Source organism: Chrysemys picta, chromosome 6, assembly GCF_011386835.1.
Source record: "Chrysemys picta bellii isolate R12L10 chromosome 6, ASM1138683v2, whole genome shotgun sequence".
Lineage (NCBI taxonomy): Eukaryota > Metazoa > Chordata > Testudines > Emydidae > Chrysemys > Chrysemys picta.
Window position 1 is genome coordinate 2,361,878 of NC_088796.1, and position 23,619 is coordinate 2,385,496.

General features: G+C 41.9%; 2 protein-coding genes across 6 annotated transcripts in view; both read right to left on the bottom strand.

Annotated features, from left to right (window-relative positions):
• Positions 1-23,619, bottom strand: part of UNC13B (unc-13 homolog B) — a 378,814-nt gene that overhangs the window by 208,812 nt on the left and 146,383 nt on the right. For 2 of the 5 annotated variants that reach the window (XM_065598630.1, XM_065598632.1), the window contains 3 exons: positions 20,783-21,005; positions 14,064-14,189; positions 2,143-2,481 (listed from right to left, as the gene is read on the bottom strand). In XM_065598630.1, the coding sequence (XP_065454702.1) occupies positions 2,143-2,481; positions 14,064-14,189; positions 20,783-21,005 (688 nt within the window). The remainder of the gene's footprint in view (positions 1-2,142; positions 2,482-14,063; positions 14,190-20,782; positions 21,006-23,619) is intronic. The other 3 variants (XM_065598633.1, XM_065598635.1, XM_065598639.1) reach the window with 2 other exon arrangements.
• On the bottom strand, positions 3,613-14,038 carry LOC135984181 (uncharacterized). Its single transcript, XM_065598627.1, has one exon. The coding sequence runs from the start codon at positions 12,492-12,494 to the stop codon at positions 4,350-4,352; it is 8,145 nt and encodes a 2,714-aa protein (XP_065454699.1). The 5' UTR covers positions 12,495-14,038; the 3' UTR covers positions 3,613-4,349.

Sequence of the window (23,619 nt, forward strand, 5' to 3'; positions counted from 1 at the left end):
TTTCACCAGTCTTTTTGTTGGTAGTGATGTCGTCTTTTAAGGTCTGACAATTTTTGTCAACACAAAAATTGCACCTATTTACCTATATTAGTAAAAAGGTGCTTATATCTGTACAGTTCATTCTTATTCATAGATTCACAGGTTCCACCTAATCTGATCTCCTATATAACACAGGTCAGAGAACTTCCTCAAAATAATTCCTAGAGCAGAGCTTTTAGAAAAACATTCCATTTTGATTTAAAAATTCCCAGTGATGGTAGATCCACCACAATCCTTGGTAAGTTGTTCCAATGGTTAATTACTCTCACCATTAAAAATTTACATCTTATTTCCAGAATGAATTTGTCTAGATTCAACTTCCAGCATCTGCATCATGTTATACCTTTCTCTGCTAGATTGCAGAGCTCATTATTAGGTATTTGTTCCCCATATAGGTACTTGTAGACTGCAATCGAGTCACCCCTTAACCTTCTCTACATTCAAGGGAATAATTACACCGGAATAAAGCACCTTTATACCAACATAACTGCATCCCCTCTAGGGTCTTGGACCAGTTTAACTATTTTGGTAGGAAGTCAGCCACCTAAGCAAATAGTTAAGTTGGTACAAAACCTGTGTGTAGACCAGTCCTAAGCCTAGGAGTATTTCTGCTTCAGCCTAAGTGAGACAAATAACGAAGGGCTGTCTTCACCATTGGCAAAAAAGTTGGAACATTACAGTACAGGACCAATAGCAGAGGAATTATAGCAGTGAATCAGAGTAGAGAAATTTGCTTATTCATATGATGAATACTGAGAAATAACCTACAATAATAATGCAAATCATTGTACTCTGACAGGCTAATAATGGCAGTCAGATAGAGTACAGGGCAATTGCAATTATACAGTTCCTGAAAACTAACCGTGATTATGCAAATAATGTTCCAAAGTGTAGGAATTTGTATAGATGATAAACTGTACATTTCTTCCCTCTGAGTAGTCAAGACTATCAATAATAATCCATTTAGAATGGCATAAATGATCAAATCAGCTGTTCTTCGGCTTTCCAGTGGGACAAGACGCTTGTTCACAGCTGTGCTGGACTGTAAATTGTCCTCAGCAGTGTTAAGGTGGTTTAGCTTCCCAAATGCATGGAATATCTAACAGTCAGATGTGATGAACAACTGGTAAAAAACCCTGCGGTCACTGCTATGGTTCTGTGTTAGAGTGCAAGTTTGAAGAAGCGGATATATTGCTTTTTGGTATCTGTTGGAGATGGGAGTGAAAGTTTTAGGGAGCGTGATATTGGTAGTGTTGAATGAAATATGAAGGTGGGAAAAAATGTCTTAACGTCTTATTTCCATTCCTTTCAGGTTTGGATGGATGACGTGTGTGCTGTCACAAAGTTCACTGCCACTAATCAGGTTTGGTTTGCTAATATGGAGATAAGCGCATCGTTTTTCCAATCATGAGCAATCCAGCTACTCCAGGCCTGCCTCATATATCCCTCATCAAGAATGGAGGGAAAAATACTGCAAATGAGTTGCTAGGCCACTGAAGGAGGGGGCCTGCAGCTCAGCTATCCAGTAAATATAGTTTAAGTTTCCCAAATATCTGTCACTGAGTGTAAAGATATTTATCAGAATACAGCATGTTAATATGATCGACCAATTTGTTTGGGAAGAGTTTAAGATGGGGACATCGCAGACTCGCTTCCAACTTCGGGGTTAATCAGAGGATATCAATGTCAACAGTAAAATGAGCATTTCACTCATAGGCACTGACTCCGTGAATGCTCCAGGGCTGGAGTACCCAGGGGAAAAAATTAGTGGGTGCTCAGCACCCACTGGCAGCCCTCCCTCCCCTCACCCCCCTGCAGCCCCGCTCATCAGTGTCTCCTTCTCTCTCCCAGCACTTCCCACCCGCCATGAATCAGCTGTTTAGCAGCATGCAGGAGGAGTGAGGTAGGGGTGCCCTCGGGGAGGGGCAGGGGTGGGAAGAGGTAGGGGCATGGCCTTGGGGGAAGGGGCGGAATGGGGGCGGGGCCTGGAGAAGAGCATGGGTCAAGCACCCCCGGGGAAAGTGGAATGCCGGCCTGTATGATTTCACTGTAAGTTACAACATCTCCATTACTTTACACTGACATACTGTACACGTCACTTACCTCTCTGGCCGCCTTGCAGGGATATCGTTGGGCTTCTCAAGTTGTGGGGTTAATTTGGATGCAAAATGATCTTGAGCTGGCTCCTCTCTCACACAGACCTTTTCCTTTTCTGTTGTTCCGCTGTGATGCTCAGGGGGTTCCTCCAGCTCACTGCGCCACTCCTGGCCATCCTTCGGATAGCTGCCAGAGCTGTGACAGGACTGATTGGATTCCCCTTCCCGGTGTTCATCCTCCTGCTCAGACCCAGGGGTGCTTTCATGGTAATGGTCCAGCTCACTCAGCTGAGAGCTTCCCTGACTGACGTTACACGAGGAGCCATACCTGCTACTGCCAGCAGGACTGGGAGGGAGGAAGAGATAAATAAGTCAAAAGGGAGTGGCAAGGAGGAAACATGCAACAAACAGCCAGTTTAGTGACTAACTATCTGCACGGAAACTATAAGACTATAAATTTAGTGCGAAGCTTGGCTATATTGTGGCTTGCTAGAAGTGTATTATCAATTCATGGTATCTAACCATTGTAATCCCTGAACTAATCTAAATTACATCAGAAATTGGGCATAAGCCTACTGTAGGTACTATAGCAAGAGACAGAAATGCAGTGCCTATTGGTATACTAACCAAATTTGTAACAGTACTCATACTATTCCCCTATTCTAAAGGAATTCAGCCAGGGTTGACAATGAAGGTATTCTAATCAACACCGAAGAGTAGAAATGTGCACATGGGAATCAGAAAGGAAGATAGCTCATCTTCCACTATTTTAGATGCTCTTTACTTCCACCTCATTAATTGTACTGCTGCCAGAATCTGCGACCAGAAAGATGGACATTTCTTAGCAAAAGGCGCACATACATCTTAATCCTACTGAACTCTTCGGAAAGCAATGATTCCATATAAAAACCGCACATAGAAATGGAAATTTCACATGCAGAGTCAGGAAATTCCATATTAAGATTTCCCTCAGAAACCATTTCTAAAACATTTTATTTGTGTATATGTATAATACTTTCAATCACCTAATATGGATGGATAATGTTTTGACCTTGATGCGCATGAGCAATGCATCAGTTACAGGCACTTCGGGAATAGATTTTGATTCATGAATGAGGGTCAATTGGAATTAATGCACTATGTGTGCTTCTCACATATGCTACATTTTTTAATTGCATTTGGTGCTGGATTGGCAGCCCTGGAGTCTGATTTCCTCTGTTCATAGTACTGTATAGTTAACAATAGGGACATATGGGAGAGCAAGCTTTCCTTTCACTGCCCACCAATGGGAGTTCAGCAAATCTCCACCATGTGTGAGACTGAGGCAATTATAATTTGGAATATACACAGGACAAAATAGGGGTTTGTGAACTACTGCAAACCTTACTCAGTAGCATCCTACATTGCTTGAAGCATGCAGATTTTGTAGAGATTTTAATGAATCACAACCTTACAGTTTAACCTGTAATACCTTCATTGCCACCTTTGGAAATGTTAAAAAGCCTGAAAAATTGAAAAGCATTCTAAATATTTCTGTAATTATTACAATGGCAAATTAAGCTTCAACAATTTAAAGGCTGAGTATCTATTTTATAAATAACCTCATTTTCTGGACACAGCACAGTACACCTCTACCCTGATATAACACTGTCCTCGGGAGCCAAAAAAAATCGTACTGTGTTATAGGTGAAACCGCATTATATTGAACTTGCTTTGATCCGCCAGAGTGCGCAGCCCCACCCCCCCAGAGTGCTGCTTTACCGCGTTATATCCAAATTCGTGTTATATCGGGTCGCGTTATATCGGGGTAGAGGTGTATTATCTAGTGTTACAAATGTTTTTTCAGTGAATCTAATCACTAAACAAGTAAGCAAAACCATTCTGCACATACCCGACTTTTATCACGGAAAGAATTAAGTTGTGAAAGGCTAATGAAAGTAACACTCAAAACAACTCATTCACTGAGACAGAACACAAAAGGAGCACATAAGCAAGCTAATTACAAAACACAAAAGAGATCAGAGGAAGTTGAGAAAAATGATACAAGGACTTAGTGACTACACAACAGTATTCTCTAATGTCAACTACAAGTAACGCTACAAACAATTGATCATAAATCGAGATGAGATTGAACTATGCACGGTAACACAAAGTTTGATATCTACTGCTAGAGAGCACTTGCATTATAAATGGTCAATTGCTTGACACCATTTATTATGCTGCTTTTGTAACTGGCCTTTTCTTATTTGATGGTTCCATGCAATTCAGATCAGCTGCTTGTGATCCAGGATGAAGTGCTACCGTGTCAGGACAAGAAACAAGATCCTCCTGTTCAGACTCAACCTGCTGATGTGGTAACTCTCCTGGGGGTTCTTCCACAGAAGACGGATGAGGCAGTTTATTGGAAACTGTGCTTTGTTGATCTTCAGATTCTTCAGCAACTCTGTCGTTTAACTTTTTGCTGGACACATCAACGGTGCTGGTTCCAGACGCTTCTTCAGAAAGTTCAGCATTCACCGTGTCAGGCTGCTCAGCAGAAAAACTTGATTCAGTATTTGGATCATCTAGTTGATTAGACACAGCGGATTTTGAATTCTCATCGGCACTGACTGTTTCCAGCACCTTTACATCTGATTTTGATAAAAGCTGCGGCAGCACATCCGGTTCCTTTTTGACAGAGGTCTCCTTGTTGTCTTTTTGCCAAGGAAATGAAAAATCTAGCTTCTTGCCAAACACTGCCCCTTGGACACTGTCTGTCTTACTCACTTTTTCTTCATTACCTCCTTCAAACAGAGTTGAAGAAAACTTCTTAAAACTGGACATGAGGCCTGGCTCTGCTGCAGTTTTATTTGCAGAAGGTGGCTGTTGTGAGAAGAAGGACCCAAATGGCTTTCCACCCTCCGTAGAAGATGACATGAAACTGAATTTTGCCAAAGTAGGCATACTTGGCATTTCAAATACAGGTTTACTACTACTTACATCTAGGGGAACATTAGTTGGTTTACACTGTTTATTCAAATCACATTTGGGGCTAGTTCCTCCTGCAGTTGTTCCATTCATTGTTAAATGCTCTGTCAGCTCTGCAGGAATGTTTGGTTCCATTTCAAGAGTCCTATTCAGATCTGGCTGGTACAAATTAACATTGGTCTCATCAGCTGGAGCTTTGGGTTCTATTTCAGGGGTCCTATTCACATCTGACGGATAGGCATTAATATCTGCCTGAGCCCCTGGAATGACTAGTCCTGATTCAAGAGTAGTACATAGATCTGCCTCATCAATTAGAGCTCTGGGTTCAAGTACACTATTAAGGTCAGCCTGGGGGAAGTTAACATCTGCCTCAGTGGGAGCTGGTGGCTCTTCTGTTACATGAGTAGTGCCCACATCTAAGTGACACAAATTGAGATCTGTCTGGTCAGTTGTCATTGTCTGTTCTGTACCAACTGCACTGTCCAAGTCTGAATGGCACAGGTCATCAGTCCCCAACTCTACAGAGGGCTGTAAATTAGCATTCAATTGAAGTACTTCAGGCACTTGATCTTCACCTGAAACCAACATTTCTGAAGCATTTAGCTGAGACTTCTTTTGGCTGGTTTCAAGTCTTTGATTTTCTCCAATTTCTATTTGCACACTAGAATCTTTTGTGGAGATCTCTTCTGAGTCTGATGTGTACGTTTCCTTCAGAGAATTGCTGGTCTTTATTTCAGACACTTCGGCTGTGGATATTTCTTCTAGCTTTTTGGAATCTTTTATAGGAATTGACCCTATGCTGTCTTTTGCCCTATTGCTTTCTTGAGGTTTGGCAGTGGGTTTCAGACAAACCTCTTCTTTTGATGTTTCCTTTGCACCTTTAAAAATGCCAAAAAGATCATTTGTGAAAGTTGGAGCTGGTCCACTTGGGAGAGAAGAGAGACCAAAAAAGGAGGGGCTTTTCTTTTGAGCACTAGGAGCAGTTGGAGTTTGAGATTGGGAGAACAAGCCAGATAAAGTTCTAGGAGATTTTACTTTTGTCATGAAGCTTGAAAATATTTCCACTGAAGAATCCAGTACTGATTTGTCACTCTCAGGTTCCTTGGGTTTGTTTTGCAAATTAGGTGTTTCTGGCATCTTTGAGAAAGACTTTGACTCTTGTGCCTGCTTTAATCTAAGTCCAGAGGTAGGCTCGGGTAATTTGTGCCCAGGTAATTTAGGCTTGGGTACATTCAAATTTTCTTCTGAGATGACCTCCTTTGATACACTGTTGGTAACATTTAAGTCATTTAAATTTGTGAAATTGTTTTTTTCATCTGAAACTGAACTGCCACCCCTGTTTCCAGACATTTGTCCTTTTGAACATGAATACTCTTCCTTAGCTGAGGAAGGTGTAATACACTCTTCCTTTCCTGTGCTGTCTGGGAGATGTTCTTTTGGCTCCTGAAACTCTGGAAGAAAGGACTCACTGTCCTCTTGTAACTTAGAAACTTCAAGGCAAGGATCAGAGGAAACTGGCTCTGTTGTGGCATTCCTATCAATCTGTGAAGGCTTTTCTACACCATTCTCTTTGCTTACTTCAGCAACACTTTCTACTGAATGCTTTTCTACAGGAATGTTTAATTCATTTGCATTGCTGGGGAAGTTGTTCCATGTCTCTTGTTTGCCAACCGCTGGTTCCACAACACCAGGAGCCTCTTTTTTACTGTCCAAGCCTGATGGTCTGGTAACTCTGATACTAGAGTCAACAGAAATGCTTTGCTTCATAAATGGCTTAGAGTTTGCTTGCTGAGCATGTTTTGCAATGTTTTCCTTCTCTGGAGGAGTTTGTGGTTTTTCATCCAAAAAAGATGTCAGATTGAAGAAACTAAAGCTGGAACTACTTTGAGGCACGCTTTTCTTGACAGTCGGACCAGTGGAAAAGAAGGAGGGAAGCTTAAATAGCCCTTCTGTTTCTAGGTGCTCAGCATTAGGAAGATTAGCAGCAGATGCTGAAGATGTAGGGGTCTCTGAGCCGCTAAAGAATGAGAATATACTCCTGTTGAGTGGTTGTGCTGGCTGTGGTTTTGAAGCAGTGGCATTTGAAAAACTGAAAGGCAAACTAAACCCTGACTCTCTAGATGTCTGATCTGGCTTACTTGGTTTCATTTTATCAGGTCCGACACCTGTAAGATTATCTCCTTGTTGCTTTGGCATAACCACTGATGCACTACTGTGTTGCACTAGGGGCTCTCTCCGTTGACCGATTCTGGGACCTGTGTGTACTGGCTTGTATAATGCATTTCCAGAGTTTTTGCTATCGTTCTCCTCTTCTACCTTTCTATTTGGTTGCTCCATTTGTATACTATGACTAGGCGAGGTCTGCTTGTTCAGAGCCTCTGTTCTAATCTCTCCGACAACGGCAGAAGAAAGGGATTGCATATTACTATGCTGGCTGCCTGACTTTTCAAATTTTTCTCTGAACTCAACTGAAACACTGCTATTGTTTTTTGGTAAAACAGTGGCATTTGCCAATTGTTGAGAAGAGACTGCATCTCCTTTGAAGATATCCCCCAGGGAACCAAACAATGATGAAATACCTGAAGTCTCCTTTCTCTCCTGAGGTGTTTTATTATCGTTTTCATTTTTTTCCACATTTGATGATGGCTGCGGCCCTTTGTTTACCTGTGTTTTAAAGAAATCAAAAAATCCAGAAGCCTGATTTTTTTCAGTTGTTGAATTTGCAGAAGAATCTTCTCCTAAACTAAAGAGTTTCAGAGCACTTTTAAATAAAGTTTCCTCTGGCTCCATGGATGCCTGGTTCTGATTTGGCTGAGGTTTCTTGTGCTCCTCACTGCTTACTTGGGTTCCAAGATGACTTGAAACTGGACTTGTCTTAATGGTTTTATCTGCTCTATTTGCCTTGCTATCAGGAGTAGTTTGGCTTAGTTGAGAAGGGGATTTTGTTAATCCTTGTTTTTTCATCTGGATGTTTTTAGTCTGATTAAATTTATGCTTTTCATCCCTAATAGATTCTAATTTATTAAATTCTGTTGCACCATTTCTCCCTAATTCAGGCTCAGTGGGAATCTTTTGCCCAGTTTGTGTATCAGCCCCTAATTTTGATGTTAATGACAGAATATCATGTTTATGTCCAGATAATTTTGACTGTGTACCTGTTGTCTTCATGGTAGAATCCTCCAAAGACTCAATGTCAGAACCCGAACCCTTTCCAATTAGACCACCCAAAGCAGAAAATAAAGATGTGACTTTGTTCACTGGTGTTTTTTTATCTTCTGCACTTTTGTTGACTTCTGTCCAACTTTCAGCAGATGCAGAAGATGCATCTGTTTTATGAGAGGACTGAAACAGATTGAAGCCAAAAAATCCCAATGATCCACTCTCCGAAGCTGTTATAGGAATGGTTTTGTCTGTTTGCTTGATGTCAAACTCTTTATTTAACATCCAACTAGAAGTCACTTTGGAATGTGTTCTAAGATCAAGGGTTAGTGGAGGTTCTTCTGAATAATACCCACTTTCCTTTTCAGGCCTAAAATCTACTTTGAGTTTTTGAAGTTTATAACCTGAAAAATCTAATGGCTGCTCTCTTTGGTAATAAATAGACTCATCAAACATTTGTGAAAATGTCTCCAAATTCATGTTCATTAGCTGATCACTTCTTTGCAAAGCTACAGACAAATCAAGGGGCTTATTTATAAGGTAATTATCTAGCTGCTCCTCTTCAGCAAACCACAATAGTTCATCTTCACTGCCAAGAGGGACTTTGAAACCACAAACAGCAATCATGTTATCTTCCAACACTGCCCTTGGAATTGAATCCATCTGAAAGTTATAGTTCCAATATTCTTGTTGCGAGTACATTTCAGGTGCACATACATAGACATACTGTCCCGTAGGATCAGTGAGCAGTGAATAGACATACTGACCATCACTATACATGTAGTATCCACAATCACCATCTTCTGATGGCCACCATATACCACGCTCAAGCAGCGTCAGCCAGTGCTCGTACTCCTGACTGTATGTTGAATACACAAAACTTTCATCCATACTTAGAGACTCTTGGTCAATTAAAGTCCACATAGTTCCATCACAACCAGATGAGTAGCTTAAGTCCATAGGCAACTCTTCTAACGAGCAGTTGCAGTCTGTTTCCAAATGTGGAAGATTACTGCCATTTCCATTGAGAGAACTAGTTGCCCGCATATCATTTTCTTCTGAACAGACTTCTTGAAACACTAACTGATCAAAGGATTCATATGACAGACTTAAATCTATACTCTGTCTGTCCCAATTTGCATTTATTCTCCAGTCGATAACATTTGCATTTCCATCCTTTTTACATAGATTCATTACTGTGTCATTTGATACAGGCCAGTCCAAAAACTCAGTAGGTACATCAAAGTTCTGGTTTAAGACATAATAAACTGGCAATGCTACTTCCTGAGTGTCTGCAGGAAATTCTCCCGTGTCATACTCCCATTCAAAGCTAGAATGACTTCTTGTTTCTTCAAAACTTGGATACTGCTCTGATATGTTATGGGCTTTACCATCCAACAAAGAAAAGTTAAGAAATTCATTGGATCCTTCATTTAAGAAAGTCTGATACATTTTAAATTCTATATCTTGGTTAGGGACTTGCCTGCCAGTTATAGATTTCCCAGATAAATCTTGTACCGTCTGTTGAGAACACAGCTCATTCTGAGATGCAGAGCGCCCATAGTAGGGAATATGGTGTTCCTCTGTTTTGTTTACTATTATGTTGGGTAAATGGTCACTGGTTTTGGAAGATTCAGTCACTTTCATATCATGCAGTTTCTCTTTTGGTTTGAATATGAAACTTTTTAAAAAGCTGGACGTTTCTGGTTTTTCCATAGGGCTTCCTTGAGCATCAGAAGTTATGTCTGAGCTACTGGATTTTTTTTTTAAGTTAGACTCCTCATTTCTATCCCAAAACTTCATGAGGCCTCGTGAATTTGATTTCATCTCATCTTGCTTACAGTCAGACACATCTTCACTTGAAGCAAATTTAAATATCCCAGAAAATAACCCAGGTGAATTGTTTTTCTGGTTCTCACTTTCATTTTTAACATTCAACTCTTGCCTATTGGGAGTGTTTTCAGAAGAAAACCAAAAACGCCCCGAAAGCAAACCTTGTTGTGGGTTTTTCTTCTTTGCAGCATCCATACTTTTAAGGTCTCTCACTCCACCAGAAGACATGGATTTTACGTCTGTTGTGTTTAGTCCTGCTGTCATCATATCCTGTTTTATATTTCTACTTTCTTCATGAAGATTCACAGATCCACACTGTGTATGTGTAACTTTAAAGGTGGCTGAGGAACTTTCTTGATTTCTATTTTCTTGTGCACATGTATTGTTTTCCTTATGAGTGTTATTTATTCTTATAGGTTCCTCTTTATGATTTGGTATATTTGGAACTGAAGTAGACTTTAATGAGCAAAATTTGGCATTTCCTGAATAACTACTTTTGTGTTCATCTTTAACTGCTGAAGTTATGTCACTAAAACTCTGACTGGTTTGATTTTTTGAGGCTACCAGGTTTTCTGCAGAAGCAAATTTAAACAAAGAAGGAAAGATGCTTCCTTTCTCTTTTGTATTCTGCTGCTTATCTGAAAAACCAAAAGCACTAAAAAAAGGAATCTGTAGTTTACCAGTAAATGGGAAGGAACGTTCATTTGTGGAACTGTTTTGTCTTATATTATCTTCAGACCTGTGGCCTTTTGAGAGTCCAGATGATGTTTCTTTTTGCACAGATTCAGCAGAAGGAAGCAATAACTGGCTGAAAGATTTTTTGAGTGGACTGAAAAAGTTATCAGGTGTTATACTGTGCTCTGGAGGTTGTGAATGAACCTCCACTTTACTTCCACTTTTCCTGTTTTCCAATTCATTACCTGTAGGACAATGATTTCCTGAAATGTTTATGCACTCTTCTACAATTATGTCTGGCTGATGTGCCACGGGATGAAAATCTGAGGACTTCTGTGGCCCACCCTGCTGCTTGGGTACTACTAGACCCTCAAAATTGGTTTTCAAGCTAAAGGAACTGACTGAATTTGTAAGTTTACCAAAGATTGAGGACACAGAATTGCTGCTTGTCTTATCTTCTGCCTCACTTTTCGTTTCATTTTGGTTAGTTTCAGAAACAACACTGTTGGTTATGTTCTCTTCAGAGGATTTCTCGCTTTTGTTTGTATCACAAGCACTTATGAGATGCCTTTCTTCCTTGGTTTGCTCCTCTTTTATGTTTACTTTTTTTGGTACTTCTTTTTCAGTGAAGATTTTTAAAGGATTAAACATACCTAAAACTGAATTCATAACTGAATTTTGATTCTGAGGTGAAGGCTGCTGGTTCGTAGTGGTATTTTCTGATGACTCCTGAAGACAAGGGGCTGTAGAAGCTATATTGTCTCTCTTAGTGGCTTCTGTGTTACTGAAGTTTGCATCATGCATCCCTTTGTCACTGCTTGTCTGGGATGGTAATAATGACTGTATGGAAACTTTTATATCAGCCTTACTTTCCACTTTCACTTCTGGGGCTAAATGCTCAGATTTAAGTTTGCTAGAGAATATCTTTGAGATTCCACCCTCAGATTGGCTTAGAGTTTCTGGTTTCTCTGGTGCTGAAGACACAAGCTTTTCAACAGAGGTTGTGAGGTGCTTTGTACTTGAGCCTACCTTCTCAGTGAAAGAACTAAACAAGGAATTGACAGTGTTCTTTACACCTGACAAGTCTGGGAGAGATTCAGATTTGCCTTTGCTGTTCTCTTTGTTCTCCAACATAGTAGGTTTTGACTGATCAGGATGTACATATTTCTCCGTTGAATTGTCAGCATTATCCTGCGTGAGAGAGACACACTCAGAATTTTTTTTCGCTTTTGGGAGAGTACCAAATTTGCTAATCTCTTCCTCCTTTTCAGCCAAGTATTCAGATACAGTTTCTACCAGACACTGCAGTTCATCCATCGCATCAACATATTCCTCACTTGGCTCCTCAACTGGAGAAAGAGTCAGGTCTTGCACTGGATAACCATACTTGCCTCCTCTGGTCCTATGTTTTTTGTCAGAGTTAGCCTTTTGCAACTGAGATACTGAATTTGCAGCAAAATTATCTGTGAAGCGGTCACGATGACAAACATTTGACTTGTGCCATGTTTGCGAAAGTATAGCTAATTCTTCCATTTCATCATCTGAAACAGGTGAATACTGAAGCTCCTCAGAAGCACTGCTGTCAAATTCTTCCAGGTCATCTAATGGCACAAAAGTATTGACTGGTTGTTCTGCATTTGTTACTTCTTCACTGCCAAAGTGAACTGAGCCATCACAGTCATGGTTTGCCAGCTGCTTCTTGGTCCACTTGCCACTTTTAACCATTAGGCCATTTTTGTACGGACGCAAAATTGGATAATCAAGTAGCTGCTCTTTATTTTCGATGCTGCAGCTGTTATATTTTTCAGTTTCTTCACATACTGGGAAAACACTGCTAGGTTCAGACCTAGTTGCTATACCATTGAAAGAGACTGTTTTCTCCACAGGAAACTGTAGACTTCCATTATAATGTAAGCTTATTTGTTCACTCTCTTCAAAATTTTTGTATCTTAGTTTCTTTTTCCTTCTCCGATCTATTGTATCATATTCCTGAGGATATCTAGGAATATCTAAAGCTCCTGACTCCACACACACATTCTGGCAATGTCTTGATCTTTCATGGTGGTTGAAAGTCTCCTTTTTTGAGAGCGTTTGGGTTTTCTTTACATTTGTTTCCTGACAATTTCTATTTCTATTACTTTTTTCTAGGAATTCCTCTATTAGCAGTTTTCCTAGCTCCTCATAGTTACTCTCCCACTCTTCTTCTTCAACTTCAGAATCAAATGGAATGATCCTGACCTTTTCACTTCTAACTAGAGATCCTTGTCTGATAGACGAAAGACAAAAATAAAAAGGGAAAGGAGGCAAAAAAAAGGAGGAAGGAGTGAAGGGGAGGAAAGAAAGTTAAAAAACATTTTTTCAAAGGACAGTTTAAATTATAAGACCAGAAGAATAGTGAATTAAATGCATTAACAAAATAAATATAAACATGGAACACATTCAAATGTGGTAGATACGGAAAGATGATCATCCACTAAGAGAACATATAACATTTCTTAAATCAAGGGATCAAACATTACCATAATGGTCTGCAGGGTCAAAAACTTCCATAACAATTATGATACAGATTTTCTACAAAAATTAAGGAATGGCTGTTTGAAGTAGAATAGTTATCGGTGAAAGATTATAATAATGCAACTTCAGATAACTTTTGGTGTTTTGAGATTATGGTGTTATAATTTAAGGAATGCTAGAACAGTTAATTACATTTTCACTAATATCAAGGACTGCCTATTTTGTTAATATTAGGCAAGTTTATGTTAATCTGAAAGGTGCTCATTACTTTAAAATGAATCCTGTTTTGTGAAAATAGCTACTGTAATTTTTTATAACTGACATTTAAAGCCAGTAATGAGGATTAGTCGTTTTACAAAGCTACCATCAAATTAGGATGCCTCCTAGGGCCAGACCCAGCCCTTGGATCCAGTGCACACAAGTCACAATTGAATGCAATGGGAGCCATGTGAACGTGTGAAGAAAGACTGTAGAGACTACAGTAATCAGAACAGTTAGACATCAGAAGAATAGACCTGTTCTGATGTGACAAAGGTATTCAATTAAGAGTTTTCCCCCTACTTTATAAAATGTTACATTTCACTAAAAAGAAAAACTTAAGTACAACACCTGGAATGGAAACAAGCAATGACATCAGCCCACCATTAATCTACCACAGCTCGGAAATACAGCGAAGGCACGCAAACAATGAAAGTCAGCTGAAGTATATCACAAGATGACATCACAACAGCAACATCAAGGAGATTAGACAGACATCTAGCTGTAAAGAGGTTAACCCACCTATCGGACAAATCTAGAGACTGCCTGCTTTCTAGCGAGTACTGGCGGCTTGTCATTTGACTAGACTCAGATGCAGATTCTAGGTCAGATCGGCCACTCACAGTGGAATCTATGCTATCGTATCGCCTTGGAAGTAAATAGAGTAAGAGCAGGGAGACAGATAGTTACATATTGATTCCAAACTTAATATTGCAAATAAAATTCCAACTAAAAAACCCACAGATAGGAAGTCTGGTACTCCAGAGTCACATCGGCTATTGGGACTAAAACATGGGCTAGTCTAAAAAAGAGCAAAACAAAAATATTAGGCAGGTATGGGCAGAGGGAAATAAAAATCCATGTCCTTATCTTAAAGGAACATAATTACCCTGACTGGGGATCCAAATTACCGTCATGAAAAGGAAAACTAGCCCATGCAGCATTTCTAGAGATGTTTTAAGTTTTAAAAATAGATATCTAGAATTAAATCCTCAAGGACACTTAGATAATATGGGGACCTGCATGGCACAAAAAGAGTGGTTAGATGGATTGAATAGGATGCTGAATGAGATTCAGCTCACCTTTAATGAAGGTAGTTTTGGACCTAAACAGGCTGCTAAAGTCCTTTTAAACGATTTGCCTTGTCTTCATGTTTTCCTACACGCAGTCCGACATACTTATGAAATTTAACAATTGAAAAAACAGTGACTTACCTGTTCTGTAACTGTTGTTCTTCAAGATGTGGGTGCCGAAGTGTATTGCACTCTGGTGGGTTCATGCCAAATGCACCGGTGCCAGAGATTTTTCCCCTAGCAGTACCCGTCGGGGCTGTGCGCATGCCCTATGCCTCCTCATGACCCCTCCTGAGGCTATATAAAAGCAGCACCGCCCTGACATCCCTCAGTTCCTTCACACTGGAAAAGCTGATTTAAGACTGATGGAGAGGGGATGGGGGTGGGTTGTGGAATATCTATCCACAACCCACCTCAGTTACAGAACAGGTCACTGTTTTTTCTTCAAGTGGTTGCAGACATGCATCCCACTCAGGTGACTCCCAAGCAGTACATTTTGGAGATGGGATTGGAGTTTACTTGAACAACGATTGCTGTTTCCATCAGAGGCCGCTGTGACTGCACTGCGCCAAGTAAACGTATGCACAGAGGACCAAGTAGCAGCCCTATAAAATATCAAGTGTGGGAACATCCCTGAGGAAAGCCACAGATGTGGCTTGGGCCCTTGTTGAATTAGCCAAGCACATCTGTGGAGAAGGAATACTAGCTACGACATATGCTGAATGGAAGCAAGAAGCGATCCACAGAGATACTGTTTGTGCGGATACTGCCTGCTCTCTGATGCATAGAGCCCTGCAAATCCACGGATATCTGCTTTATATCTGCATCTGTGGAAGCAGAGATCCTTGGACCATTTCTGCGAATAGCAGGGTGGATGCGGATACAATTTTGTATCGGCACATGGCTCTGACAGTAAGAGCCTGGAGGGCAGCTGTGAGGAATCACAGCACAGATCCTCCACCTGCCCTGGGCAGGAAGCCTAGGGGGCAGACACACTAGGTGGGGGGCTGCTCAGGCCCCACACCAAGGGCAAGTAGAGGGTCCACCGCAGCTCCACACAGCTACCCGCCCAGCTCTTATTGCAGCTGGGCTGCAGCTCCGAGCTGCCCCGCTGACCGGAGCCAGGTTGGGGAGAGCCGCACTGGCAGTTGTGAGGAGACTGGGTCCCTCCACCTGGCCTGGGCGGGGGGGCTGCTTGGGTCCCGCACCAGGGCAAGTGGAAGGTTTGCCACAGCTCGCCAGCGCAGCTCTCCCTATGTAACCAGAGCTGAAGCGATCCTTTGGAGAAGATCCTGGTAAGATTTAAAATCCGCTAAGAGGGGAGACGAGAAATCTGGGACTCCTGGATCCGCCTGAGGTGGCGGGTGGGCGCTGGTATAGCCAAGGTGGCCTCATGAGAGAGTGGTTGTTGCTCTGGCAAAGTCTCCTCCAGGAGCTGTGGCTTGAGAAGATGGACACTCTCCTACAGCCCTGCGGGGGCTACGCTAGAAGCTGAGCCCTCTGAGGGTAGGCAGGTCTACTTGCAGACTGGGGTGGAGTCCCAGCTCTGTGTGAGTAGAAAGTTCTCTACAAGTCACAAGAGGAACACTGCAAGAAGGAACAGGGCGTAGGAGGCCAATATAGTTTGTAATTGCTATAAGAATGGGAACCCTCTTGGTACCAACGTCTTCCCTCTGCAGGGAGCTTAGAGGACCTGCAAGATTTCTTCCACTGTGGAGGAGACGAGATGTGGAAAGATGCCACATTGGAACCTAAAGAGCTCTCTGGATAGTCTGTGAGCATGGGCGTAAGCCACCGAGGTGGGGTCACAGGATATCCTAACTTACCCATAAACCAACAAGGAAAGTGCAAAGTCAGTCCTTAGGATGGGAGGGTTGTTGGTACCGGACATATTGCCAAAAAGTCCAGAAAATCGCTGCCTGTCGGTACTGAGGAGCATGACTGAGTCTGTGCAGGCTCAGAGGGGAGTCTAAGGCCCCTGGCACCAAGGTGAGGATGTAGACAGTGCCACAGAGGAGGAGTGCACCAATACCAAACCCATAGTCACCTGTGCTGAAGACACCATCTGTTTCATCACTGGCACTGTGTAAGTCGCTAGCATCAACCTTAGCCCCAGTGTTGAAGAAGTTGAAGGGCCTGGAACTGCAAGTGGTATCAATAGACCCACTGAGTCCTGAGGTAGCAATGAGGGTGGCACAGACAAACAGAGCAAGTCCACCTCCACCACAGAGACATGTGGGCTCAAAGGTACCGAAAATGGCAGTGCCACAACTGTGTCCTTAGGTACTGAATGCAATGGCCAATGAATCCCTGATTCATCTTGTGGATCCTGTTTTGAGGCAGTTACCAAGATGCAGAGTGACCCCTTTTCCCCTTTCTGAGGGAAAATCAGGGTCCCAGGGTCTGTCTGCTGCCACTTCAGAGGCAGAAGGCAGCTAACTAGACTACAGGTACCACTACTACTAATTATCAAAGCTATTTACGAAGTGAAAAAAACTTGGTGACAAACAGAGGGGAAAAAACCATGACGAAAAGCCTCACACATGGGGAGATACGACTGAGGCCACTGGCATAGGGTGATCAGAGGTCCCGATTTTATCAGGATTGTCCCGATATTTACTTGTTTGTTCCGTGTCCTGACCGATGTTCGGTCGGGATGCAAATTGTCCCGATATTTTGCGCTTCGGCGCACAGGCAGAGGGGGCTCGTGCCCCCCCCCGCCCCAACTCTGCCCCCTCCCTCCCCCATTGGATTCCTTCCCAAATTCCCGCCCTTGCCCCCAGCCCCGCCCCCTCACTACCCCATTGGATCCCTCCCCAAATCCCCGCCCCCTCACTACCCCATTGGATCCCTCCCCAAATCCCCGCCCTGGCCCCGCCTCTTCCCCAAGCACGCTGCATTCCTCCTCCTCATCCCTCCCTCCCAAGCTTGTGCTAATCAGCTGTATGGCGGCGCAAGCGCTGGAGGAGGGGAGAGAAGCAGGATGCAGCAGCCAGCTCAGGGGAGGTGGAGGCGGAGCAGAGGTGAGCTGGTGGGGGGGGGGGGGGGGAGCTGCTGGTGGGTGCTCAGCCCCCACCAATTTTTCCAATGCTCCGGCTTTTTTCTTTCTTTTCCTTTCCTTTTTTTTTCCCCCTACGCCGCTGGCTCTTGGGTTTTTTTTTTTTTTTTTTGCGCTCTGCTCACACACACACACACACACACACACACACACACACACACACGCACCCACCCCCGTGTCCCGATATTTCACATCTCTCATCTGGTCACCCTACACTGGCAGTAAGTAGTAACCGAGGTGGGGTCAGGATGCCACATTACATAGCTTCAGGACAAGCCACAAGGAGACATAGGGTACATGTACTGCCCTAACGAGTACTGCTAAAGGAAAAACCTCTGATGCTGATGCATTTGGCACTACCACACCTGAGTGGAATACATGTCTGCAACCACTCAAAGAACTAACCAATCATACTTTCATCACAGAATTCTTGAACCAGTTCAAGTTTGCCCTGAACAGACTCAGTTGGACATCTGACTTTCCAAAAAAACAGCAGCCTTTACAGAGGCCGTGGAAATTGTTCTTCACAAATCAAAGCATTCGAGCACGTCTGCATTAGGGATTTTGTAGCCATGCAGCTGCACAGACGCAGCCTGATTAGGGCAATCCCCCAGCGAACATGTTTCCCCAGCTGTAAAATGGAGATAATGATATTGACCTCCTCTGAGATCTGCTGATGAAAAGAGCTAGGCATTATCATCACTCCTAGGGGTAAAGTAGCACCAGCACAAGCCTCCTTGTTAGCAGCGCAGTGCATCTATGCTGAGGGACAACACTGGTCTAGTTACACCAGGGCAAAAACCCCTAATGTATTCAAGCTCTTCGCAAGCAGCGACAGAACAGAAGAGTAGCGGATTAAGAATACATACCAATGCAAAAAGACAGTATGCAATCAAAGTGGCAAAGAGATTTGTTTGCAATGTGCAATCATAATGAAATACAAACATGTCCAACACAAGGATGTGGTGACAGATTTGTAGATTTTTAAGGCCAGAAGGGATCATGTAGTCTGACCTCCTGCATATCACAGGCTAAAGAACCTCATCCAATAATTTCTGCCTCAAACCCATAATTTCTGTTTGAACTAGACCATATCTGTCAAAAAGATTGCAGTTTTTGGGTCAAGACTGGACAATGATGGAGAATCTACCATCTCCCTAGGTGAAGAGTTCAAGATGCAATAAAAGCCAGCACTTTGCAAATGTGAATCACTCCTCTCACATTGCAAAAGAATTACAAGCATAAATACCTACAGCAGGGGGACAGATCACCAATAATGATGCAGAAGGAGATATTTATTGGGACTCAGATTTGGAAACCAAGAGATTAATAGATTGACAGATTATAAAACCAGAAGGCACCACTGCGATCATCTTGTCTGACCTCCTGCATAACAGAGGCCATCAGACATCCCTGAATTAATTGTACTGGTTTGTGAACAAGAGGTGAATTTACAAAGAGATGCTGGAGCTGGGCGCAATGTAAACAGCAAGCACAAGCAATCCCCACCACCACCACCACCCACAATCCCCCTCCCCCCATAAAACCCACTAGCAGCCACCTCAGGTTAGAATTTTTTTTTTTAAATAAAAAGCTATTTTGATAAAGTGGGCACAAAAGAAGCCCATGTAGCAAAGCCGCACCGGCACGTTCTCGCAAGGACCAATGACTATAAGAGTTTGAAATAATGGAATAGGAAGTCCTGTGAGTTACAACTTATCTACTGCACAGGATGCATGAGAAAGAATCGGATTGTGTGTTTAATGGACTACAATACATTGAGAACAATCCATCACACTGTTATAGATAAAAATACACCACAAAAAGTCCCATTAGCAGTGACAAAGTAAAAGCTGAATTTTACTGGTAAAATAAGGTGTTTCTAATTAGATACTAACTGACTGAGTTAACAGTATGATCACTATAATAAAGCCACAATGCCATTAAACATAAGCACAACCCATGAGAACAACTGATGTCGAGACTTCAGAATGCAAGCGTCCCCTCTGTTATGGAGGCATGCCAAGGGTTTGGGAATAGGACCAGTTCGATATAGAAAGTGCAAAACTCTGCACCTCTCACTTTTTTGGTAGATATATGTTAAAGCGACTACCCTTCCCTTCCAGATTATTTCAGCACATGAAGTATGTATCAAAGCATCATATCCTATTTCTCCAAAACCACAGCCTATCAAGCGGACTAATCTTGTCTCATTGTTTCCTTGTGCTCCCACTGCCTGTCTGTTGCATCCACCTGTTCTCCCGTTTCTTATATTTAGAGAGTGTAAGCTTTGTGGGCCCGTGCTCTTGCTAAGGGTTTGTATGGTGCCCTGGTTCATGACTAGGGCTCTTAAGCAATACGATAATTATTACTATTCACCTAATGAGCTGTACAGGGTAAAATAATGGTTGATAAACTGCTGATTTGTGATCAAAAGAAGAACCACAGACTGTATAATGTTCCGCTATGTGCAAAACAACACCTTAAAACTGAAAAAAATCTGGGGAGGAATATCAATTTCTGGCAATAAACCCGTACTTTATTATAGCGCAAGGCACACACAGAGGCAAAACCCATGTTATACAACAGTGCTATGTGACAACAGGTAGGAAAAAGTGAATAGACAAAGGCTCCTTCCTTGAATAGTGTGTGAGAGAGAGCAGCTGATAGTGGGACAACAGCTAATGTGAAACAAAATTAATTTGTCACTAGTGAAGAGGAAATTTACCATAGGACAGCACCACCACATTGAGTTTCATTTGTTTCTAAAGCAAGGTACCACACAACTGACAGATGACATTTGTCAAGCATTGTACCCTTTTATTTATTTATTTATGTATTTAAGGAAAAATAGAACCAATAAAGCTCCTAAGTTTGGGCACATTTTATAAATTCTTTTATGAAACTAGGCTGCAGGATTTGCCATGGTACTTGCGTTATTCAAAGGTGGAGAATTAGACTAGAACAGCACATCTATTCACAAGGCAGGTGATATTACAATACTTTGAAAACCTCTAGGCTGTCCCTCATCAGTTTGCATAATGCCTTCAGGATCTACAGTAAACATTCAAGGGCAGAGAAAGAGCTACGGTTTTAAAGTCAGCACCCACCTGATGGCCATACGTTCCCGGTAATCCAGATCATAGCTCTGCATGGAGTCCATGCAGGAGTCCCGAGACACACCCTGCTGCTGCAGGCGAGAGGGCACAGTGAATTGGTGCACAGAGGCGTTGGGCTGTGAGATTGTGTGGTAAGGAGGAGGAATGCTGTTGCTGGTCTCGCTGCGGTAGTCACTGTCTCTATCATCCACTGCACTATCAGGGTCTTCCAAGGCTAAGAAACAAACGTAGTTAGAGCACAACTCACCAATTCCACTCAGATGGGATAGCAGAGCCCATTTCACACTTCAAAGCAACAAAAGTCTTTTAAGAGACCTTTTCTGTAACGCTTAGGTCCTAAAAAGGCAATCCAGCATATGATCTCATGTTCTCTGAATTTATACTGAAGAATTCCCAGATTACCTTTCCCTCTCTCTCTCTCACCAGCTCCTCGTAGACGAACATTTACTTTTTTTGTTTTCCCTTCAACCACTGCTGACAAATAGGAGTGTAAGATGCTTTTAATTTAGGAAACTTTCTTGGATTCCTTTACTACAGTTGCAAAAACCCTAATAAAAACAATTCAGTTGTCAGAGAAGTACACTCCCCTGTGCGAAGTTGAGTCTGCCCTGAGGATTTTATTTTACTCTCTCTCATCTAGTGACTGATTTTAAAAACCCAATCAAACCAGAGAAGCAGAAAAGGAAATTGATGAAAGATTCTAACTTGCTTCCCCTTTACATGTTTACAATCACTGTATCACTCCTTTCAACATACTTTACCGGTATCAAAAATGTTTCATTTCTCTCAGGGACAGAGAGATTATTGAAAGGTTAGCATATGCTTGTCAGACAAGAGGAAAGTCAAAAATCAACTAGCAGAGTAACTCCGCAGTATACAAGTTATTATTTCTTATTGTAATTGCTACATTTAACACATTCCGGTAGCTACAGTTAATCATCACATTTAGAAACTTTAAGAACGCAACACAAATGACTGTAGTGTGAATACCATCGCAACAAAAAAGCTCCCTCTACATATTGCACCTCTCCCTTGAAAGGCATTGCAACTTAATAACCCTTCCAAAAAAGAGAAGAAAAATGAAAGTTCTAGTCTGACACCTTCCCCTTACATCTGTTCATGGCCTAAAAAAATAAAGCTCCTATTAGGCCGTGCAGTATGGCAACTTTATCTTTGCAAGTTTCCAGTCAATAAATAGAGAACAGTGATAAAGCAGGCGAAGTGCATTGCTAACATGCTTGAAATAAAGAAAAATCACAACCATCAGCCATTACTCCTCATGACCACCACTAGCACCAAAGCCTGACTAGAAAGGACAATCAAATCAAAGCTCTGTCTGAAGTTGATTCCGTACTTCATGCATGCCTCAATCAGCCAGCATCATAACCGACTGATTGGGACTGAGAGGGAAATAAATGTACAGGTTGGTTTCTTCGTTTGCTTTCCCCATTTCTTTTACAAACCAATGGAAGTTTAATTCTGGAAATTCCAGGCTGAAATTATCCACAGTAGATGGATACATGTTTTCCACTGAAGCTTTCATTTCTTTTGACTTAACAGTTTCTATTGTTTCATATAATTTAAGGTTTGCTATTACTGAAACAATCTGTTTCCCTTAATATAGTGTAAAGGTATAGTAATATCCTGAGATGGAACAAAAACCACCTCCACTGGAGAAATCTCCTTCAAACAGGCTTTCTATTCATAAATCAAATCTAGTCAATTTGATTGTCTTCAATGAACATGCATATAGTCTTCTGCTTCTTAATAGACTAATGCTATGAAGTTCTTGTCAGTCTCCATACATTAAACAAAAATGAATTGCTATTACGTTGAATTATGTGGATTCATTAAAAACAAAGAGGTGCCAATCTTGTACTCTAGTTGGAAAAGAAAAACTGGAACCCCATAAAATACAGTAACAGAGTAACCATGCAGCAAAAACAAACAAAAAAATATCAACAATTTCCCCCTTACAACACTCAGTCTTGGAAACCTTATCAACTTAGAAAAGGATTTTAAAACTGCTCACTCCTCAGAAACAACTACTGTGTAAAAATTAATGACCTGATGTGCAATGGTGCTGAGCACCCCTGACAAGTTAAGTCCTAAATCTTTGGGGCAGGGACTGTCATCTGTTTGCCCAGTACCTAGCACAATGGGGCCCCAACCACCGACGGATAACACAGTGCTACTTTGAAGGTTAATGTCACCACAGCTGACTTGCATCACACTAAAACAATGGCAATGTTACTACACTCAATACTTGTATTATGGAAGCATGTGTGTGTCTCATGCTATGCTAACTTAATATTTGGGGTTCCCTCTGGCAAATACTTAATGTTTTTCTACAAACCCCTCAATTTAGGGCATATTGAATAATGCAGAAATGGTGCCACATCCTTCAGTGCAGCATAACCCTTTCCAGTTAATGCCACTAAACCACCTCGCAATTATGCATTCCTGATTACTCTAGTGCAGCCCCTGCTCTGGTCACTCAGGGAACAGAAAACGACTCATCCAGTGACCAGTATATTTGCCCTCTACCAGACTCCTGTACCCCACTGGTCTGGGTCTGTCACAATTTGTATGGTCAGTCTTTCAAAGGACATTGGCTCACTACATTGACTGTAGAGAATCCACCTTACAGTACAAAGGGTAAAATTCTCCACTCTGAAGAGTTCCAATAAACATTCTGCTCTTCTGTAGCAATGGTGATGCACATTACATCTCAGTAAGGAAGCTCTCCCCCCAGAGAGACTCACAGCAGTAATTTAGTGTTGTTGTAGCCATGTCAGTCCCAAGATATTAGAGACATAAGGTGAGTG